The sequence below is a fragment of the Odontesthes bonariensis genome, chromosome 17 (genome assembly GCF_027942865.1).
Source record: "Odontesthes bonariensis isolate fOdoBon6 chromosome 17, fOdoBon6.hap1, whole genome shotgun sequence".
In the NCBI taxonomy this organism is placed as follows: Eukaryota; Metazoa; Chordata; class Actinopteri; order Atheriniformes; family Atherinopsidae; genus Odontesthes; species Odontesthes bonariensis.
Genome location: NC_134522.1, coordinates 3,981,471 through 3,998,893, shown reverse-complemented (window position 1 = coordinate 3,998,893; position 17,423 = coordinate 3,981,471). Strand labels below are relative to the sequence as shown.

At 45.0% G+C, this 17,423-nt stretch overlaps 1 protein-coding gene across 3 annotated transcripts in view; it reads left to right on the top strand.

Annotated features, from left to right (window-relative positions):
- The window catches only part of rin3 (Ras and Rab interactor 3), a 35,839-nt gene extending 25,283 nt beyond the window's left edge, over nt 1–10,556 (top strand). For 2 of the 3 annotated variants that reach the window (XM_075448116.1, XM_075448115.1), the window contains 9 exons: nt 515–695; nt 1,271–1,442; nt 1,957–2,072; nt 2,147–2,333; nt 4,638–4,769; nt 6,334–6,500; nt 7,122–7,236; nt 9,249–9,524; nt 9,567–10,556. In XM_075448116.1, coding sequence (XP_075304231.1) covers nt 515–695; nt 1,271–1,442; nt 1,957–2,072; nt 2,147–2,333; nt 4,638–4,769; nt 6,334–6,500; nt 7,122–7,236; nt 9,249–9,524; nt 9,567–9,928 — 1,708 coding nt within the window. In that variant the 3' untranslated portion in view covers nt 9,929–10,556. The remainder of the gene's footprint in view (nt 1–514; nt 696–1,270; nt 1,443–1,956; nt 2,073–2,146; nt 2,334–4,637; nt 4,770–6,333; nt 6,501–7,121; nt 7,237–9,248; nt 9,525–9,566) is intronic. The other variant, XM_075448117.1, reaches the window with a different exon arrangement.
- Nucleotides 10,557–17,423: the final 6,867 nt, after the last annotated feature.

Genomic DNA, 17,423 nt, shown 5'->3' with positions numbered 1-17,423 from the left:
AATGGGGGGAAAGAATCATTGAGAAACCTTTTCAAACTCTGAACGGTGTGGGCGTGGCCAGGCGGTGAAAATCTTGTGATGGCGTTTGTGATTTGAAAGCCTTATCATCATCGCAAGGTCATGAAACTTGGTACACACGTCCACCCTGACGACCTCGTACGTATGTAAAGGGTATCGTGTGTGGGCGGAGCAAAATGGCTCAGTGGCGCCCCCTAGAAATTTTCAAAAACCCCTCGGCATTGGGGTTATTATGTGCTCGTACGTACACAGAGGGTATCGTGCGTGCCCCGACCTGCGCACATCCCGCTCAAGGCTGCTTGCAGCTTTAATTTTGGATCGATTTGCGTCGCTCTGACAGAAGCTGATTGCAGAGCAGCTGGGTGTCTGTTCCCACATCTTTATCAGTAGGAAACTGACTGTTTTCTCCAAGCACCTTACAGGGTCAGAGCTGAACCCTGAGCTGGGGGGGGGGGTGAGGCGCCAAACTGAAGATTTGGTGTGTTTTTCCCTTCAGGAGCCTCGCAGAGAGCCGCAGCCCCAAAGCGGCCGTCAGGAGAACCCCCACCACCGTGATGTTGAACCGAGCTTGCAGCCGTCTGTCCACCGTGCTCACCGGACTCATCAGCCACGACCGCCGCCTCACCAATTGCATCGTGGAGCTGGCCAGGGACCCTCAGAGCTACTTTGGCAACCTTGTGAGTACATCATGAGGGCGATAACTGTGATTTAAAGCACAGCGCATGGATTTAAACTAGGGCTGGGCGACTTAACTCGTTATTATCGCGTTAACTTGTTAATTATTTAACGCAGATAAATATTTTATCGCGCATTAACGCATGTTTTATTATTGTAAAAGTCTGTTGCTCACAGGCTTTTATTTTGTAAAAGTCTGTTGATGTCTGCTGCGGAACCGGAAAGAACACTACTTTTGAATTCATTTTTGGATTTTGCGTACAAATGCGATTAATCGTGATTAATCAGGGAAATCACGTGATTAATTAGATTTTTCTAACTTTTCATGATGCAATGTGGGATACGGAACAGTGGCTGGCAAAATTATTCACCCCCCCTTCGCATTTTTATTAAAACATGTCATTTAAATGTATTTTTGAGGGATTTTATGTAAAAAGTCAATAAAAAAAAGTTGTTTTAATGAGAAGAAAATATTAAAATGACTCATAATTAATTAGATTAAAGATTTTAATCGTTGCGAGCCCTAATTTAAATGCAGGAGGAGGAGAAAGTTTGACTTTTCATGCTTTGCGTTTAGGTGAAAGAGCACCGAGCTTTCACCTTGGAGACGATGTCGAACCACTCGACCTCCACCGAGCTGCTGCAGGAGATCAGGCAGATGATGACTCAGCTGAAGAGTTACCTGCTGCAGAGCACCGAGCTGCAGGCCATGCTGGAGCCGCAGCACCAGTACGCACAGGACAAGCTGGGTAACTTTACTTTGCTTCTTTGGGACCGCCGCGTTCCTGTCCAACTTCCTGTCCAACTTCCTGCCCAACTTCCTGTCCAACTTCCTGCCCAACTTCCTGCCCAACTTCCTGTCCAACTTCCTGCCCAACTTCCTGTCCAACTTCCTGTCCAACTTCCTGTCCAACTTCCTGTCCAACTTCCTGTCCAACTTCCTGTCCAACTTCCTGTCCAACTTCCTGTCCAACTTCCTGCCCAACTTCCTGCCCAACTTCCTGTCCAACTTCCTGCCCAACTTCCTGTCCAACTTCCTGTCCAACTTCCTGTCCAACTTCCTGTCCAACTTCCTGCCCAACTTCCTGCCCAACTTCCTGTCCAACTTCCTGTCCAACTTCCTGTCCAACTTCCTGTCCAACTTCCTGCCCAACTTCCTGCCCAACTTCCTGCCCAACTTCCTGCCCAACTTCCTGTCCAACTTCCTGCCCAACTTCCTGTCCAACTTCCTGTCCAACTTCCTGCTCGTCTTTGTCCTTGCAGAGAACATCGCGGAGGCAGCTCTGTGTAAAAGTGTCCTGAAGCCACTGAGGGAGCCGATCTACCAGAGTCTGGAGAAGCTGCACGCCGGCAGCACGAAGCAGCTGGCGCAGAACCAGGTGGGACCCAGCGGGACGCCATCAGAACATGTTAAAGGTGGCGCTGATGCTGATGCTGTGTGTGTGTGTCTCAGTCTGTCGTCCTCAGCAGCACCACCACAGCTTTGGGAATCACCACCTCGGTCCCGGAGGCCTCGGCCATGGAGAAGATCAGCGTTAAACTCAACAACCTGCATCAGGAGTATTCTCCACAGAAGAAGATCGAGCTGCTGCTCAAGACCTGCAAGATCATCTACGACTCCATGTCTGTCAGCTGTCCAGGTCAGAATCTTCAGCTGGCTGCGTCCACCATGAACAGAATATTTAGACAGACTGAAACACAGCGAGGGGGTTTCTACCCGACTCTTCCAGCATGTGTGAAAGTTCTGGATAAACTCGGGCCGAGCGATTATGGTCCAAAAATAAAACCCAAGATCCTCCACCCAGACTCTTCTCAGAGCCGGGGGCGCAACCACCAACAGTTAGAACTTAATGCATCAATGTTTCCACTAAATGAAAATAAACACAGAGAGAGACGGCAGTTAGAAGACTTTCTTCTGCAGGTTTCCTTCGGATTTCTTCTGTTTTTACACATATTCAGCGGCAGGATGTTCATCAATCAGCCTCCTAATAATGAATTATGAGAGGCATTAAGAGCGACTCATTTATATCTATTATTTAATATTTATATTCAAATAAAATATATGATACTCACAAGAGTTCCTGATTATTTATTTATAGACTAAATCCATTCTCCTCTCTTTATGATAACAGACATGTAGGGAGGCAGCGCAGCCAAGAGATACGTTACATTGAATGGCAGTGGTCCCAGCATTGAGCCCTGAGGCAGTCCTACACTAATAGGTCTAAATAACTTTTAACATTGTAGGATTCACTGTGTCATGAGCTTTATGTAAACCTAGAAAAAGGGCCGCAAAGTGTTGCTTGTTGCCCAAGGATTCTATTAATCCATTGTTAGGCCAGAAATATACTGGATACACGCGTTTATCCCGGCTGCCTCTTTGTTGGGCGCATCCCTTGTGCACATCCTAAACAATTAGCGCTGCGTGCTTGCAACTTTCTGCGCTTGCAAAGCTCATTTTGCCCCAAAAGGGTAAATTTCTGTTATTTTGTTTAATTTAGAGCCCCAAAAGGGTAAATTGAAGGTAAATTTCTGTTATTTTGTTTAATTTAGAGCCCCAAAAGGGTAAATTGAAGGTAAATTTCTGTTATTTTGTTAAATTTAGAGCCCCATAAGTTCAATTGAAGGGTAAATTTAAATTATTTTGTTTAATTTAGAGCCCCAAAAGGGTAAATTGAAAGTTAATTTCTGTTATTTTGTTTAATTTAGAGCCACAAAAGGGTAAATTGAAGGTCAACTTCTGTTATTTTGTTTAATTTAGAGCCCCAAAAGGTTAAATTGAAGGTAAATTTCTGTTATTTTGTTAAATTTAGAGCCCCAAAAGGGTAAATTGAAGGTAAATTTCTGTTATTTTGTTTAATTTAGAGCCCCAAAAGGGTAAATTGAAAGTAAATTTCTGTTATTTTGTTTAATTTAGAGCCACAAAAGGGTAAATTGAAGGTCAACTTCTGTTATTTTGTTTAATTTAGAGCCCCAAAAGGGTAAATTGAAGGTAAATTTCTGTTATTTTGTTAAATTTAGAGCCCCAAAAGGGTAAATTGAAGGTAAATTTCTGTTATTTTGTTTCATTTAGAGCCCCAAAAGGGTAAATTGAAGGTAAATTTCTGTTATTTTGTTTCATTTAGAGCCACAAAAGGGTAAATTGAAGGTAAATTTCTGTTATTTTGTTTAATTTAGAGCCCCAAAAGGGTAAATTGAAAGTAAATTTCTGTTATTTTGTTTAATTTAGAGCCACAAAAGGGTAAATTGAAGGTAAATTTCTATTTTGTTTCATTTAGAGCCCCAAAAGGGTAAATTTCTGTTATTTTCTTTAATTTAGAGCCACAAAAGGGTAAATTGAAAGTAAATTTCTGTTATTTTGTTTAATTTAGAGCCCCAAAAGGGTAAATTGAAGGGTAAATTTCAGTTATTTTGTTCCATTTAGAGCCCCAAAAGGGTTAATTGTAGGTAAACTTCTGTTATTTTGTTTAATTTAGAGAATTAGAAAATTTAATTTATTATTCCCGCCACATCTGCCCTTGGGCTGGAGGCCTGAGATGCTGAAACATGTCAGTGCTGCTGCAACAACCTCTGAACAAACTCTGCGACGGACCGCGGTTTGTTCCAGGTCCGACTCTGGAGAACCAAACAGCAGCAGAGACTGGGCCTGAACTACGGAAGCCCAGAGGGAGCAGCAGCGTTAAAGGTTTCCAGCCCGAGGACGAACAGCAGATAAATATTTTTGTCCTCAAACCAAATTTAAGCACAAAACTATTTACAGAAGTTTCCTGAAAGAAGAAAAATCTTTAATTTGTTCATTAATCTGAAACTTTATTTGAAAGACGAGAGAACAAAGAAATGATTTTCAGCCTTTTAACGGACCGACATCGTGTTGAGAAAAGAAAACCCTGAAAGACGTGTCTGACCCTCAAAACGTGTGTGTGTGCATGTGTTTGTGTGTTTAGGGCGGTCCCACGGCGCTGATGACTTCCTGCCTGTAATGATGTACGTCCTGGCCAGATGCAATCTGTCCGCACTGCAGCTGGATGTTGAATACATGATGGAGTTGATGGACCCATCATTAACACTGGGAGAAGGTACGCCCACGCACAGCTGACAAAGGCTGTGTTCGAAACTACATACTACATACTCATCGATCAGACAGTATGCAGAGCGTTTACCCACAATGCATTTCGCTCCTGCCCGAGCCGAAATCAGCCGGCCTGAAGCTGATTTCTCTTAAGCTCTAAACTCTGTAAACTTTAGCAACATTTGAAACATTTTCAGGTGAGAAAGTAGTCGTTTAGATCCCCAACGTGTTGAAAACCTGACAAAATACCGGCTGTTTACAATTTTGTTCCCACGAATTCGGCGCTACTAAAGCTAGCCGCAGTGAGCAACGCACTTCCGGTTATTTTCACAAAATAAAATACCCGTTGCCTTTTATCATAGGGAAAGCCATTAGGATACAATTGGTGCTTTTGTTTTGAAAACAGGAAGTGAACCTACCCTTGTTGTAGCTAGCTTGAAACTGCCGTTTTGACAAGAAATGACGATCTGCGACGTCACGTTACGTTGCATCTTGGGTAGTTTGAGTATGAGTAGTAACCTCATGATGCATACCCAACATTTAGGAGAATCTAGTATGCATCCGGGAACTTAAAAAAAGTTAGTTAGTATGAGTAGTAGGAGAAGTATGCGGTTTCAAACATAGCTATAGACCTACTTCGACCGTCCGAAAAATAAAAATAACAAGTTATTTATCAAAAGAGAAAAAAGGTACGTCTTAATGATTGTAGAGACCTGATCCTTAGGAGAAGGATCGGTCGGCTCCGATGAGCCAGCCGGGTTCTGGGTACCACCAAGAGGAGTTCGTTGGCTGATCTCACAGAGCGGCGTGGAACACATCCTATAAGAGTTCAGATAAACAAACCGGGGCCAGAACGTTCAGACAGTTAAACACAATTAAACTGGACTGGGAGACAATCCAAATTTCCCATGGGAGGTGTGATATGAAGCCTTCTGGGCCAGTTGGACATCAGTGCACCAATAAGGAGATGCAGAAGTCTGCAAGCATCACTCAGTGGGGTCACATGGCACTGAAAGGATCGGATTATTGGCTAAATTACAACCAGACTGAGTTATTAAGTTCATGTAGACACCTTAATCTGACAAGAAATTAGATTGGATTAAGACCCCGAGATAACTGGGTTGAAAGTCACTCTAAACCTGCTTGTAGACGCTGAAGCTCGTGGTGAATCAGACTTTGCGTTCTGCGCATGCTCCAGATGTTTTCCCGGGGTCGTGACCCGGAAGTCAAAGGAGACGATATTCCTGTTGTTGTCTCCGTCAGAAAGAAACAAACAACGCGATGGAGAATGCTCCGTTGGGCATCGAGTTTGTGCAACAAGCAGCTCATCACAGAGCAAATGTAGAGGGACGTAGCTTCATCTGGCTCTGCGTTCTCCATCTTTCTCCAACGCCTGAGTTTGTTGTTGTTGTTGGTGGTGAAGAGGTCAACAGGAAGTGGCTCTATTAGCAACAGCTGGAATGGGTACAGCGCCACCTATCATCCCGGGCGGGGTATGACATGACGTTTTAATCCAGTAAATATGAGCGTTTCCTGTTACTCAGGCTCGTCTGTCCCGTGTTTGTCTTCAGGTTCCTACTACCTGACCACCACCTACGGGGCGCTGGAGCACATCAAGACCTTCGACCAGCAGAGGTCAGCGACGCGGCAGCTGAGCAGGGAGGTTCAGGACTCCATCCACCGCTGGGAGAGGCGGCGCACGCTCAACCAGGAGCACACGGCCCAAGGATCTGTTCGGGTACTCACAGCCTTTTCCCCGTCCTGAAGGGGTTCGCCTTTAAGAAGCTTCATTAGAGAGTCTGTCGGTCTGAACCTGTGAGTCCAGCGAGCTGAACGTTCCTGGAACCACAGGAAGCTCTTCGGGTTAAAAAGTCCAATAAATTCCAGAGATAAACGGATATTCTGCACATTTAGATTCAACTTTTCTAAAAGTCTTCTCTGAGCATCTTTGTGTTGAGGAAGCAGAACCAAACGTAGAATCTGAAGCATCAGCACTCAGTGAAAGCTGTTCCAGACTCCCTGAATCTTTTTGTAATATTCTGCTCTGTTGAGGTTTCAAAGCTCCTCCCAGCTTTTCTGGAAATTAGACTCGTCACTCAAGTTCAGATGACTTGAACCTTTTGGTGTATTTGTGGCTCATTTACGATCTGCCACTTCCATGTAAATAAAGGGGAGATTGTTGCTTATTCTGACTTTAAACCGAGTAAGTCGGTGACGATCTTCTCCCTGGAAGGCGTTTTCCAAAGAGTACACACGGAAAAATCCGCTGTTATCAAACTGTACACAGCCCGAGTGTGACAGGTCTAACATGCTACATGCTACGTGCTAATCTTCAGCTACCTTCTTGTGTGTTTTACAGGACTTCCTGACCGTGTATTGTCCAGAGATGGGAGCCAACCCAAAAACTTTCGGAGTCTTCCCTACGATGACGATCCAGCAGCTGACTGAGCAGTGTGCCACACGCTTTGAACAAGGTACACGTCTGGTTTTCATCTCCTCGACCCCTGAAATCACCGCCGGACAGCGAACCGTCTTCGATATGAACCCTTCCACATAACCACACGAGCTAACGGTCATCACTGAAACCGCGTTTTATTTATTCATCTTCATTTTCATTTTGTCAGGTTGTAAGGTTAGTCTGTCACAAGGCCGGTATACATGGCGACATGACCAAGTGTTAAGAAGCTTAGCTGCACGTATTGAAGATAAACGAAGGCAGGTAAACTTAGGAGGGTCTAAGGTGAAGAGTATGTGGAGTTGGGGGCAGAAGCAGAGCAGTGAGGATGGAAAGTTAGAATTTGTCCAGTGGAAGTAGGATATAGAGGATTTGTTGCAAAGTCTGTTGTCTCATTGTTGAGGGAGCTGGGTGTAAGTGGACAGAGTGTGAGGAAAATAGTGAAGGAAGTGTCAGATGAAGCAGTAAAATCCAGTCAGTGGATTTGGATTAGAAGAAGCAATAGCAGCTGGGGGCCCAGCAGGGGGAGCACTTAGGGTAAACAGACTCTTGTAAGAAACAAAAGACGAAATTCAGGATATTTAAGTGGAGGGTTTGGCCCATGTGAGCCTTTTGAAACCAGGCGGCCATTTTGGGTGAGTTGGCCTGTATGGCTTTGTTTTTGCTGGCATTTTTAGTGATTTTAGGACTGTTTAGGTGAGTTTGTCTGCTGAATCTGCTAGTGTGTTTTGTCTTGCCTCCACCTCTGGCACCCTCTATACTTTCATTACCCCCTACCCGAACCAGGGTTTGTATCCCCACCCCGCTGTGACTGGTGTGCAGTTGGTGAGAGGCTGGGGTAGCCTGCGGCTGTGGAAGAAAAGATGGTGGTTGTGGTGTGAGGAGCAGTGATGGCTGGCATTAGGGGAGTGACTCTGGGACGCCAGTGATCGCTGTCTAGCCTCCTGGAGGTGTCGTGGGTCCAACTAGACAAAACACTGATGAAAGGAGGTTCCCACCTGATGACACCAATGACATGTTGGTCAGCACTGCTCACTGGTCTATATTACAGGGATTATAGGGAATTATTCACTGAGTCGGGTCCATTATTTTTTTCTTTAGCACAAGTTTCTTGTGTTTACCTTAAATCAAATTCGGTTTTATTCAGTGTGGTGGTCGTAATTCCCACATGCTAAACAGAGGCGGCTCAGCTCTGCATCGATGCATGTTGCGGGCCGAGCCGGTTTCAGCCTGAACCAGGCAGTTCTAACATGTTCTCAAACTTGTTTTTCACCATTGTTTTTAGCTCAAGGCAGCGTTTTGCTATGTCCTAACAATAAAGTGAATGTGGTAACTTATTTCAGGGTGAAACGGAGAACACACGACCTATAATGAGGCGTAACAGCAGTGGACCGACTTAGATATTCACACATTAAAGTGTGAAAGTTCGAGGGCGGAACGGGAGGCGTCTTTTCACAAGTTGATGATTGAGAATTTCCTCAAGTATTAATGAAATGTTTGTAGGATGCTTTGGACAAAGCAATAACCACAGAGATGGTGAAACAGTTTCCCTTCAAACCCTGTTTTTGCAGCTCGTTTTATAGCAGCTGGTTTTTGGGCGTGATCAACGAAAACATGGTTTCCCTTTTTTCCCGTCCAACCCCTGAATTACTTTTACTACGAGGGCTGAGCAATTTTATCGATACTGCGATATATATCGATATTTCTTTTCCAGATAAGGTATCAATTTTTTTTCTTCTTTTTTTAATTTTTTTTTTTAATTTGAAAAAATATATATATAATTTTTTATTAATTTCTTTTTTAAATTTCTTTATTTAATTTTTTAAAATTATTTTTATATTTATCTTTTTTCATTTAAAATTATTATAAAATCGCATCGTAGGCTGAATATCGTGTATCGTGAGATTAGTGTATCGCTGCAGCCCTATTTACTACATGATTCCACCTTAACTGTCAGCTTATACTGATATCTGTTTTCAGCGTACAAGATGACGGCAGCTGGAGTCATACCTCTTTGTTGTTCCCTTCCAGACTCCTTCATGCTCAGCTTGTACATGGATGATGTTCAGCAGCCCGTCACCCCGACAGACCTGGCCCTCAGTGTGAAAAACAGCTGCCCACCGGGAGGCTACTGCTTCGTCTACCATCCTGTCGGCCAACCTGGCAACCTGCCGGGCCGCACGTGCCCCTCTGCTCCGCGTCCAGCACCGCCTCCAGCACCACCCCCGGCTCTGGCCCCAGCTCTGCCTCCAGCAGTGCCTCCAGCTCTGGCTCCGCCCACTGCTCTGCCCCCAGCTCTGCCTCCAGGTCTGGCTCCGCCTCCAGCTCCGTCCCCAGCTCTGCTTCCAGCAGTGCCTCCAGCTCCGCCTCCAGGTCTGGCTCCGCCTCCAGCTCCGTCCCCAGCTCTGCTCCAAGCTCCGCCCACTGCTCTGCCCAAAGCCCCGCCTCCAGCTCCGCCCACTGCTCTGCCCAAAGCTCCGCCTCCAGCTCCGCCCCCAGCTCTGCTCCAAGCTCCGCCTCCAGCTCCGCCCAGTGCTCTGCCCGAAGCTCCACCCCCAGCAGTGCCTCCAGCTCCGCCCCCAGCTCTGCTCCAAGCTCCGCCTCCAGCCCCGCCCCCAGCTCCACCTGCAGAAAGCCTCCACACAGCCGACACGGCAGCTGTCAGTGCTCCAGAGCCTGAGCAGGAAGAGGAGAGTCTGATTGACTTGTAACTGCATCACGTGTCGCATCAACAAAACTGTAGAAGAGACAAAAACAGGAGGAGAAACGTATGAAATGTATTTGAATCTCAGGTCTCACTTCAAATATTAATCCAATATAAAGGGAAATGAAAACAGCTGATGTGGATCAGTTTTGATGCAGCAGCTAACACGAAACAGCCAAAAAAAGAAGGATTTCTGAACCAACAAGGGGTCTGGAACCCCTCGTATGTGGTTCAATACAACAACAAAAAATACATGTAACATGCATATATATCATGTTTATACTCAATACTTGATGCTACGCTTTGTGACGTTCAAACCTTCTGCTGCAGACAGCAGAGGACTGGAAGTTACCGATTACTTGGATTGTATTAAGTGGAGGAAAATGTGTCGTCACCACATGTAGATCAACGTTACTGTGGAAAAGTAGCCACTAAAACTCCTGAAAGGGGTGTGTAGTAGCAGCTAAAAGGGACCAAATCTTCCAAAACTTACCTTTTGTACAATTACACTCAGTGTACTGTAAATAAACAACCTTTCACAACTAATAAACGCTGCTTTACATTTGTTGAGAATGGTGAAACAAATCTATCACAATGAATAACGGTTGCTTCAGAGAGCAGTAAACCCAGAAATGAGACCAACTACTGGGCTTCCAGGATGTGAAAACTCTTTTAAAACTGTCACTTATAAATATTAAACTGTATTAAACAGCCCAACAGAGACTCACACCATCCTACATGCATGTACTGAACGTTAAAAAGCAGCAGGATTCCAAAATAATGGAAATAATCAACAGTAGAATAAATGGTAATGTCTCTGCTTTATGTGGGGGACACTGACATCTAGTGGTCAGGTTGGGAATAGCATCCATTTTAAGAGCCATCCACTGCATCTTTATGAGGCTAAATTACCTGTGGGGGAGAAAACAAGCAGCTTCAGAGTCACTCTGAATGATTATCTGAACGATAATCCTCTTTTACAACCCTTTTGTTGCCGTTAAAATAGAAATCTCCTCTCCTGTGTAGAGGAAAACAGATTCAAATGGTTCCTTCTAAGGGAATAAAAACATTTTCATTCGGTAAAATCATGAGATTAAAATAGAAGTTTCTCATTTCTTTGCTATTCTTTCTGTGTATTACTGTGAGGTTGGGCTGCGTGAGAACTCGATCTTCCCAGAGTTTGGAAATAAGATTCAGATTTACTTCTAGTACTTCTACACTGACATGAAAGCCTCAGAAAAGAAGAGAGCTCATGTCGGTCAAACATCTCCCGAACATGAGACAACTTTTAGAAAAAGCTTTAAAAACATCTGGAACAGACGAACTCCTGACATCGTCTCACATCTACAGACAAAGTCTCTGAGTTTGAAGATTTAACAAAGACTCCAGATCTTACAGGGTCACTATTTGTAAGATTATTCTGAGATTATTTCCCATCATGCACCTGGTGGAAACTCGTAACAGCGATGAGGTCGACCGATCAGCAGCTTTTAGCCTCGGCTGCATGTTTAAAGGGACAGTTCGCCTCTTTTGACATGAAGCTGTGTGACATCCCATATCAGCAACATCATTTCTGAACATCTTCTTACCCCCTGCTGCGTCCTGTGAGCAGAGTTCCAGCCTCGTTTTGGTGTTGATGAAGGTAGTCCGGCTAGTTGGCTGGGGTTTAAAAAATAAAACGTCAGACCTCAAAATCGCTTGGCCCTATTTTCTCTCCCTTCGTATCACTGCCTGCTGTGCAGACCGAGCAGCAAACACCGTAACAGGCGCGGCAGTGATACGAACGGAGAGAAAATAGGGCCAAGCGATTGTCTGCACTGAAGGGCTGTGTTCGAAATCGCATACTACATACTCATCGATCAGAGAGTATGCAGAGCGTTTACCCACAATGCATTTTGCTCCTGCCCGAGCCGAAATCTGCCGGCCTGAAGCTGATTTCCCTTAAGCTCTAAACTCTGTAAACTTTAGCAACATTTGAAACATTTTCAGGTGAGAAAGTAGTCGTTTAGATCCCCAACGTGTTGAAAACCTGACAAAATACCGGCTGTTTACAATTTTGTTCCCACGAATTCGGCGCTACTAAAGCTAGCCGCAGTGAGCAACGCACTTCCGGTTATTTTCACAAAATAAAATACCCGTTGCCTTTTATCATAGGGAAAGCCATTACCATACAATTGGTGCTTTTGTTTTGAAAACAGGAAGTGAACCTACCCTCGTTGTAGCTAGCTTGAAACTGCCGTTTTGACAGGAAATGACGATCGGCGACGTCACGTTACGTTGCATCTTGGGTAGTTTGAGTATGAGTAGTAACCTCATGATGCATACCCAACATTTCGGAGAATCTAGTATGCATCCAGGAACTTCTCACTTACTCAAACTCGCATACTAACTCAGAAAGTTATTAGTAGTAGTAGGAGAAGGAGAAGGAGGAGTAGTATGCGGTTTTGAACAGAGCTAAGGTCTTAACCAGTTCAGTTGACTGAATGAAACAAGTCAGCTGTGCTGCTGCAGGGCTGGAACAAGAACCTGCAGCCACACCGGCCCTTTCACGGGTCAGTTTGAGACCGCCGGTGCAGAGGTTTCAGGAGTAGATGGATGCACAGATGTAGGTCCGAGTTGAAGTATCGGAGGGAACGTGTGCACACAGCTGATTATTGGCTGCAGCTGTGATGAAAAGCAGAACAAATCTGCTTGTGAGCAGAAACTGATCGTCTCTGAGGCCCTTAAAATGAACAGATTCCTTAAAGGAGGTGTGAAACACACCTGGATGCTTCTGTTTGTTCTTTAGAAAATAAAACCAAACAAAAAGACAAAAGCACGCGAGCCTTTGTGTTTAGATCTTAATGTGTGAAGAGCGAAGGGGTCCGACTCCTCTCCTGTACAGTAGCACTTAACACAGCCGTTTAAGAACCATAGAAGACGAACGTCATCGTCTAAATATAAACCCCATTGGAGGGATCTGCAAACAGGACGATGAGAGCGTTCCTGATGAGAGCGTCCGTGCAGCGAGGTGACTCAGGCCTCGGCTGGAAGCTTGTTAACATCAGAGCCGAGGCGCCATCATTAGGACCAGCGGCTTCCTGCCCGCAGGTCATTATTTCCAACGAGATCCGTAACAAGGTGCTCGAACGGTGCCGAGATCCACCGTTTCTCCCTTTGTGTTTGTTTTCTGAGGACGTTTGATGACCCGGGGGCCACAGCGTCCCACATTCATCCGTCAATGGATGCGTCCAATCCAAGAGACGGCGGGAGTCTCACTGACGAGGTGCTTCAGCAGTAGTGATGAACGCCACACACACGGCGTTCATTTAACCCCACGAGTCCATTAAATCTCTGGATTATCATATCAAACCCGACGCTTTACTCCAGACGTGTTTGAGAAAATGGTTTTCTTGTTCCAGACTCGTCTCAGGTAAAGTCGGTCTCTCACTCCTCCTGGCAGAAACGTTCAGGATGTAAAGCGTCTGTGCGAGCCTCTTCAGAGGCGACTTTCCCATCGATCCAGATCCGTCTTCCAGTCCCTGACGAGGGAAAAACGTCCCAACACAACCAATTAAACTGCATTCATGCAGCAGCTTTGATATGAAATTAAAAAAAGAAAAAGAAAAGGATTTACAACAGTAAGAAAAAGGATAAAAAGATTTAATTAATATAGTAAAACAATGCTAAAAAGGACAGTTGGAAGTAAAATACTTAAACTTGACTTTAAAAGAGAGCTAATCAGTTTAAAACCTTCATCTTTAGGGTTATTTCTGTGCTTTAAAGAAACAAATACGTTTGTTCTGCATTGCTGAACAACTACAAGAAGTTTAAACAGTTCAATCTTTGTCTCATCAGATCGGAGAGTTTTCCTGCTTTTCACAAACAATTTTCTGAGATCCTATGTTTGGTACAAAAATACAAACTGCTGTCCTGCTGCTGTGGAAAGTTACGGAGAGTTTAAGGAAGTTAGCTGTGATCAACACCTGAACATCTGCTGTGTGATTTCATGCAGTAACACATGAAGCTGTTCCTGCAGTCAGACCAGAAACACTCCAGCTCTACATACAGATACAGATAGTTCCTCTGTTGATCCCAGAGGGAAACAGTTTAGCAGCGTAAGCTGTAAGCTAGCAGCAGATGCTAGCAAACAATGCTTTCTCATCAACAGTGATGGACCAAGCAGGTTGATGAGTTACAGAACGGAACCGTTCAGCCAGAAAGCTTCAGCTAACAAAGTAATGTGGGAACAATAATGTTCAGCTTTTAGAAAATAACAGCAATAACTCCTTAGAAGCTGGTGTATGTCATCTTTATTAGCTAAGCTGTTAGCGTTAGCTGCTGCTGAAGGAGAAAATAACAGCAATAACTCCTTAGAAGCTGGTGTACGTCACCTTCATTAGCTAAGCTGTTAGCGTTAGCTGCTGCTAAAGGAGAAAATAACAGCAATAACTCCTTAGAAGCTGGTGTACGTCACCTTCATTAGCTAAGCTGTTAGCGTTAGCTGCTGCTAAAGGAGAAAATAACAGCAATAACTCCTTAGAAGCTGGTGTACGTCACCTTCATTAGCTAAGCTGTTAGCGTTAGCTGCTGCTAAAGGAGAAAATAACAGCAATAACTCCTTAGAAGCTGGTGTACGTCACCTTCATTAGCTAAGCTGTTGGCGTTAGCTGCTGCTAAAGGAGAAAATAACTCAATAAATAAACCATGAGGAGTTATTTCTCAGATGCTTCCATTTCCCTGCTCTGAAGTTCAGGCTCTGAGAGTTGGAACTGATCCCTCTTTGTGGCTCAGCTTCTTCAGTCCAGCGTTGAACTGGACCAAGTTGTTAAAACAGTGGGATGAAAAGTGGCTGCTGCACATCCACAGTCTTTAGCTAACTCTGCTGGAACATTAGCCTCAGATAGAGTTTATCCACTGGGCTCTGATATCCTCTGAGGCTGCTGCTGGATGGAAGATGCATGCTCCTCAGAGCAGCTGACAGCAGAACATTTCCACCAGAAGCTGGCTTCATCCGTCCAGCAGGGTGGATGTGAGTGGGCGGGGCTTAGCAGAAGAGGCGGAGCCAACTTAAGGAGTCTTTATCTAACTCTGCTGGAACATTTCCACCAGAAGCTGGCTTCATCCGTCCAGCAGGGTGGATGTGAGTGGGCGGGGCTTAGCATATGAGGCGGGACTTAGTAGAGGAGGCGGAGCCAACCTTTGAAACGAAAATCAGAATGGCTCGTTAAATGAGGAACTTTCAATCACAGAGGAACTAAATAAATACACTTTTACACCTGATGGTGACTCAGACGCCCTGATATATGCTGCCAGGAACAGGAAGAAGGAGTTTTACACAATATGTCACCTTTAAAGATGGAGCTCATGCCTGTTCTCCATAAAGTGCAGCTCAGAGGTTGGAGGGCTCCAAGTTCCACACCAAATTGGACTGGTTTCAACACAAAAACATCTCCAGACTCAATTTAACCCACTAAAACGAACAGAAAAACAGATTTTAACACATTTATTTAATCGGGGATAAGTCAGTCAGTCACTAACTGAAGATCTGAGAGGGATCGAAACATCGTCAGCAATAAAATAAGAGGACTTGGAGAGAAAACTCCATTGTTTGGTGCATCTGCCACAGAGTAGGAATGAAGACTTTAATGATATTCAGTAATAAGATGCAGCAGCAGCTCGGTGAGTCTTTGTAGCAGGACACTAACAAGCTGTTTAAAGGTGGTGCTCCGCCACGGCAGAGTCAGACTGATCTGCTGAGGGGTGTTTACGCTCCTGTGGGGGTGTGTTTGGGGGGACGTGGGTTACAGCACTTCAGTCCAGGGTTCAGACGTATATAAGACGGCACGCCGGTGGCGTCCGGCCACCTTCGAGCTGCCCGCAGCACACTGCAACCACAAAGGGTTCCTCCAACGTTCTTTCAGATTAGAGCAGAAAAAAAGATGTTTTTTTAAAAGTAAGCAGGAAAAATCGTTTGTTTGTTTGTTGCTGGGGTTAGTTAGTTCCTTCCTTCCTTCGGTGGTGGTTCGTGGTTTCTGGTGTGGAGGCTGAAGGCTGCTTCAAACTTCCAGAAGACTGACAGACTCTCATTCCTCTGAGAAGCAGGTAAGACTCATCGAACAGAAACCTTCAGCCAACAGTCTTCATCACGTGTGAAGTCCAATGATTTGCTTTAGTTTGTCTGCTGGACGTTTGATGGACTTTAAACTCGGCTTCAGGTGTTAAAAACAGACGCCAGAAGAAGCCCGAAGATGCCGATGTTTGAGGATCGGTGCCGTTTATAACAAGGAAAACTTCACCGTTCTCCAAATTATTACCAATAAGAGCTTTAATGGGTAAAACAGATTGTAAAAAGATCTGGTTACGCAGGAGATAATTCATTAAAAAATAAATACAAACGCTGATGAAGCTGAACATCGGAGCCCTTCTTCCATTCCACCTTAACAGCTCTGATCCAGTGAGCTTTAAGGATGCTCCATAGGTTCTCGGTTGGGGGGGGGGGTGACGGTGGCACCACCACGAGTCACAGCAGCCAAAGACTCGGCGATACTTTCTGCAGCAGGAAGTGGTCCCAACAGGGTCCGACCATCTGACTCCACCTGACTCCACCTGACTCCACCTGACTCCACCTGACTCCATCTGACTCCATCTGACTCCACCTGACTCCATCTGACTCCATCTGACTCCATCTGACTCCACCTGACTCCATCTGACTCCACCTGACTCCACCTGACTCCACCTGACTCCATCTGACTCCACCTGACTCCATCTGACTCCATCTGACTCCACCTGACTCCATCTGACTCCATCTGACTCCATCTTACTCCACCTGACTCCATCTGACTCCATCTGACTCCACCTGACTCCACCTGACTCCATCTTACTCCACCTGACTCCACCTGACTCCATCTGACTCCATCTTACTCCATCTTACTCCACCTGACTCCACCTGACTCCATCTGACTCCATTTTATTTCATCTGACTCCACCTTACTCCACCTTATTTCATCTGACTCCACCTTACTCCACCTTACTCCATCTTATTTCATCTGACTCCACCTTACTCCATCTGACTCCCTTACTCCATCTTATTTCATCTGACTCCACCTTACTCCATCTGACTCCACCTTACTCCATCTTATTTCATCTGACTCCACCTTACTCCATCTTATTTCATCTGACTCCACCTTACTCCATCTGACTCCACCTTACTCCATCTTATTTCATCTGACTCCACCTTACTCCACCTTACTCCATCTTATTTCATCTGACTCCACCTTACTCCATCTTATTTCATCTGACTCCACCTTACTCCACCTTACTCCATCTTATTTCATCTGACTCCACCTTACTCCATCTTATTCCATCTGACTCCACCTGACTCCATCGCTCCACCACCCCCTGGCTGACGTAGCAGCCTCGTTGGGACGTGTTGGCCCTCCACCAACCATCCAGAACTCCACCCATCTGGACCGTCCAGTGAATAAAAGAGTTTCAAATTAAACAGTTTTTTAAATCTGCCT